This window comes from Rosa rugosa, chromosome 1, assembly GCF_958449725.1.
Source record: "Rosa rugosa chromosome 1, drRosRugo1.1, whole genome shotgun sequence".
In the NCBI taxonomy this organism is placed as follows: Eukaryota; Viridiplantae; Streptophyta; class Magnoliopsida; order Rosales; family Rosaceae; genus Rosa; species Rosa rugosa.
The window spans coordinates 36,586,058-36,590,991 of NC_084820.1; the positions used below are offsets into that span (position 1 = coordinate 36,586,058).

The 4,934-nt window shown below is 37.2% G+C and overlaps 1 protein-coding gene and 1 non-coding gene across 2 annotated transcripts; one reads left to right on the forward strand and one right to left on the reverse strand.

Annotated features, from left to right (window-relative positions):
- Positions 1–1,796: 1,796 nt before the first annotated feature.
- Positions 1,797–3,050, reverse strand: LOC133726886 (NAC transcription factor 25-like). Its single transcript, XM_062154523.1, has one exon. It carries the CDS (start codon positions 3,048–3,050, stop codon positions 1,797–1,799), a length of 1,254 nt encoding a protein of 417 aa, XP_062010507.1.
- A 1,607-nt stretch (positions 3,051–4,657) lies between these two features.
- On the forward strand, positions 4,658–4,728 carry TRNAG-GCC (transfer RNA glycine (anticodon GCC)). Its single transcript has one exon. It is a non-coding gene; the product is annotated as a tRNA-Gly (tRNA).
- The last annotated feature ends 206 nt before the right edge of the window (positions 4,729–4,934 follow it).

Genomic DNA, 4,934 nt, shown 5'->3' on the forward strand with positions numbered 1-4,934 from the left:
GGTTGGAGCAAAACATAATACTGCTTTGTAGAGGTAAGATTTGGCAAATTATTACAGCAAAACAGAAGAACATCTTTCTATGATATTGATGATTTCCTCGTTCACTGGTACAATTAATCATACGCATTTTCCTGTTTGTAGCTGCACTTTATGCCAAGGAACTTTTCCAGTGTCTTTCAATAATGTTTGGAGACAAGTAGCGAAAGTTGATGGCAGAAAGTTGTAGGCAGAATGGCAGCTCTTATCTTACCGAAGGGAACCATTTTTCAGCAGAGGTTTTGCTATCTTGAAGCAGTAGCGTATTCTTTGGAGTTATATACTGATCCTATTGCTTCAAGTGCACATCATTGAAAATTTGATGTGGCTTGTTTATGAGCAGGAGCTTGGTACCAAAAGGAATCCAAATTTTATTCTCCATTCAAATAAACCACTATTGAAACATATGTCAGTTTGCGAATGTTGCTAGCCCTTATGCTTGGATTCTTCGGGTAATTCAGATGTTATCCTTGAACCCTTGATGGTTATCCATGTGAGGTGACTTTCAAATCGCAGTATGATTATTCACATCTCTTATGTTGTCGGCAGTTAATTTTAGACCCCAGATTTCGATTTCTTATTTTGTTAACAACAGCTATATCACCATTGTCTATAAAGCCCTGGCCTTGTTTTGTCAAATACAGTTCACACTTCACGGACTCACAGTAGAGAATTAGTGCAGGTCTTTTATGAGATGAATAATTTTCTTTCTCAGCCAAATCATAATTACACGTACTGGAGTTAATCCATGTGCAACTATGGATAATTTTTCTTTAAATTGTATAGCAGTCTTGGAAGCACATGGCAGAATTTCAGAAAGATCACAGAGGAACCATTTGGCGTTGGATCATTAAAGCACTGTCAATGAATAAGGTAGAAGTGTAGAACACTGCTTTTTCATAATTTGATTGTGATTTGGGTGAAAGCAATGACTAGTGGTACATTTTTGGGCAGGAACACCAGTTTAAAAGTCTCTTGCCTCCACTATTTCAGCTGGAGCATTTGGGGAATTTGCTGAAACAATTTTTCTCCAAGTGGTTCATTCTAAGGCTGTTTGCAGCATGTTGTCAATTTTCTGAGTGGTTACCGGAGACTTCCACCATGGATGTTGGCTGCTGGAGTTGTATAGTGGGAAAGCAAATCCATGGACTCAAGGTTTGAATTCTATTTGATACTAATGTAAGAGTTCAAACGTTTCGGCTCTGATGATGCAGTGGCCCTATAAGGAACCAAAGCTAAAGTGGGGTATGTGTAGAGGGGAGATAGAGAAGACAGAGGAGTTAAAAGGGTTGTGTGTTTTGGTGGAGTTCAGTTAATATGAAACGAACCAATAACCAGATTGAACTAGGAAATTGCAATTTTCATCATTGTAAGGAAAAATATGAAGCCGTTGTATGGAAGTGGTTTTGCTGACTTGTTAAATTGTGTTGATTATTTGGGGTTGCAAGGTCTTCTTCCATAATGAGGAAATGCACAGAGTGTGAAAGAAAGAGTCCAAATTTGAAGGGGTCAGACCCCTCCCTTGATTTACAGGTACGTTTTGCTTATTTAGTTAAATAGTTAGGAGGGTTCTTTGACCTTCTCAGGTAGATGTATCATCAAACAATAAAACCAAGGACAGGAGCAGATCGGTCATCAGAAATATACCAAACAAAATTAAACGCAATAAGATTACAGTAAGAAGAGGGCAACAATAGCCCTCTGAAGAATATCTAATAAAATAGTAATAAACAAACTATGTTCTTGCTGTACTACTAGGATTAGAAGTTAGAACCTATCTCTACGCCAAATAATTTGAATTTCGTGCAAGGTTCCGTCCTCTTTGTCTGATCTATTGGCTGGTCAGACAAGTTGTTCTTGTTGTTGGTTATATTCATCATCACATTACTTTGCTTTCGCATTAGCTTTTTGTTAGTAACAGAAAGCAGCTTCTGCTTCTCCTTTGATTCTTGGCATAATGCACTGTACTTTCTCTTGTTTCCATTCCATTCAGACAATGGCAGTGGTGATTTGTTGTTCTTTCGCAGTCTACAAATCACATAATCTGATTTAGCATCTAGAAGACTATACTCATCCAAATACCAATGACCGTGGTGTTTGGAACATTTGCTCTCGTATCGCAGTTTCCTCCTCCGCCCAATATGTTTTTGCAATTCCTCATCTTTAATCAACTTGGAGGCATCTGTTTCGCTCCAAGTCCCACTTGATCCAATCTTGCGGAGAATGCGTGAGCCGTTGAGGCTCGCCTTCTTGAGCTTTGTGAAAAAGAACAAGTTTTGGTTGCACAACTCATGTCCCCCATACATGTCCCAAATCTCCCAAGGTTCTGTGGTTCCAAAAAGATCAAACTCGCACACAATGTTTTTGTAACTGTATAATGATGCTTCCTCTGTCAGCTTGTTGTAGAGGAAGTAACTGATCAACTCTTGATCCGTGGGGTGGAACCTGAACCCTACAGGTATGTAACTCATTGGCAATGCACTAGATTCTTGGCACAATAATATCTCCTTCCTCTTCTTTCGTGTCTTGATGTTCTGTCGGAGCCGACAAAGTACATAATTTGCAGAGTTAGTAAGAAGAAGACTATACTCTTCCAAATACCAAGAACCATTGTGGTCAGACCCTTTATTCTCATATCGAAATTTCCTTTTCTGTCCAATAGGTTTCTGCTTATGCTTTGGATCAAAAATAAGTTTGCCAGGTTCTCCTTCACTCCAAGTACCACCAGATCCAACCTTGCGATGAATGCGTAAACCATCGGGGTTTACCGTCTTGTGCTGTGTAAAAAAGAACATATCCTGGTCATACAGTTCCGATCCCCCATACGTTTCCCAAATCTGCCATGGTTCTACATCACCATAAAGGTCAAGCTCGGGCATAATTTTGTTGTAATTGTATGCAGCCATTGATGGCACTTCTGCCATTGTGCCGACATTGTTCTTGTTGTAGAGGAAATAACTGATCAGTTCTTCATCAGTTGGGCGGAACCTGAAACCCACCAGAACAGAAGGCATTAACGTATTATTTCCTGTAGAGCAACAACCGTTTTTCTCAACTTGCAAAGCAGAGATGTTGAATTATGCTTGAATAACTGAATTGATTTGTGTGATCATATGTATTTATATAATTGCAAACATAGAGTTTTAATCTGTTTGAACTAGGAGATATATAGTCTATAACTTGTTTCGACTAGGAATTTTGCAAAGGTTAGGAATACTAGTAGACATAACTAAGTATTAGAACATCTCAAATTCTATCCAAAAGGTAGGAATACTAGTCTTTTTAGATGTCTTTGGAAAGCACTTGATTGTTAGAACATCTCAAATTCTATCCAAAGATGGTGGTAAGTAATATTAAGGAATGAGGAATGTCAATAAGGATTCTTCCATTTGAAAAATATTCAGATTATTATTATTTTTAACAACTAAAACTAGTTTTGCTGTCAAGGAAAAAAAAAAAACTACACTTATTAGTTGCATAAGCAGTAAGAAATCCTAATCAGAATAGGAAATGATTTCTTATTCTGTCTTGTTAGGCTAAATTTCTATTTAGGATGGTAACAAAAATAAAGTTTAACAAGAGTCAAGTTCCCTTGAACAGAGGGGAAATATTATTCCCATCCGGCACTAGGTATGAATTATATCCATTTGAGAAAATACTACCCTTTTATTATTACAGAAATAAAGTGAGCACCAGTTGAGGAGTTCTTTAACCTATAACTTATTTCTGTAATAAAAAAAAATTATTACAGAAATAAGTTATAGGTTGAAGAACTCCTCAACTGGTGCTCACTTTTTCTTCTGCTTTTGTGATCAAGCAAGTTCTTGATTGAGTTTTTCGTTGAAAGATTTTGCAATAGTCAAGTTTTCGACAGAATTTTCATAACAATGATTTTCATCTCTATTAAATCGGTAGATGGGATTGGGCTTTTATCTCACCAACATAGGTAGTCAAGGAGTCAAGTTTCTATCAATTTTTCTAAACAATAGAATAGAACGGGAAGAGAATGTCAACCATAACGAAAAGGAAAATTAGACTATGGTCAAAAACGAAGGGAAAAAATAAACAAAAATGCTCTATGTTAAATCAGGAATAATTCCAGCAATTCCTTTTTAACTACATAAAATGAAATGCAGGGATAAGATACGCATTTATCAAAAGTATTCACTATTCAAGAGGTGAAATTCACTCGAGTATTTGTTAATCCTTCATGAGTTCAGAGACCCAGTTGGCATGTCGACACTTCCTTAAGAACAATATTGGCACTGCATCAGATTTTGAGTCTCCTTGGTTGGTATGTGACCATTTTACTTGGATCATTGTGTATTGGAGATCTAATAGCTCACTTAGAAAGTTATGTTCAAGTCTTTTGGTCTGACTTTTGTTATAAGTGATCCGTTGGTGCTTGTATTATTCATACCACTTGATGAATGCAATTATTTAATTAAAAAAAAAAAAAAGTAAGAACACTGGCCAATCGTTGTGGGCCCGCTGTGGTGTTAGGAAGTCCATGAGTTGTCCGTTTTGCTTTAGAAAGTTCATTTTCTTGAGAGAGGGGGGGGGGGCCCAAAAAAAAAACAGGATAGATAAAATTATATTTATTGGTCATTCTTATCAGTGAGCACCAGTGGTCTAGTGGTAGAATAGTACCCTGCCACGGTACAGACCCGGGTTCGATTCCCGGCTGGTGCATCTTTTTCTTAAATTCTTTCTCTTTCTCTTTTCTAGTTCATTTTTGCATCTTCGAGACCGCCTATTGGGTTTTGGCTTCCCAAAGTTAGCTCACAAGAGGATGTGTCCAGAACCCTCCTTCCTCTTTACTTCATACTCTTCTGTTTTCTTTTTCATTCCTTGTAAGTTTGGTTCTTTTTTTCTCTTGCCAAAAAAAAAAAAAAAAA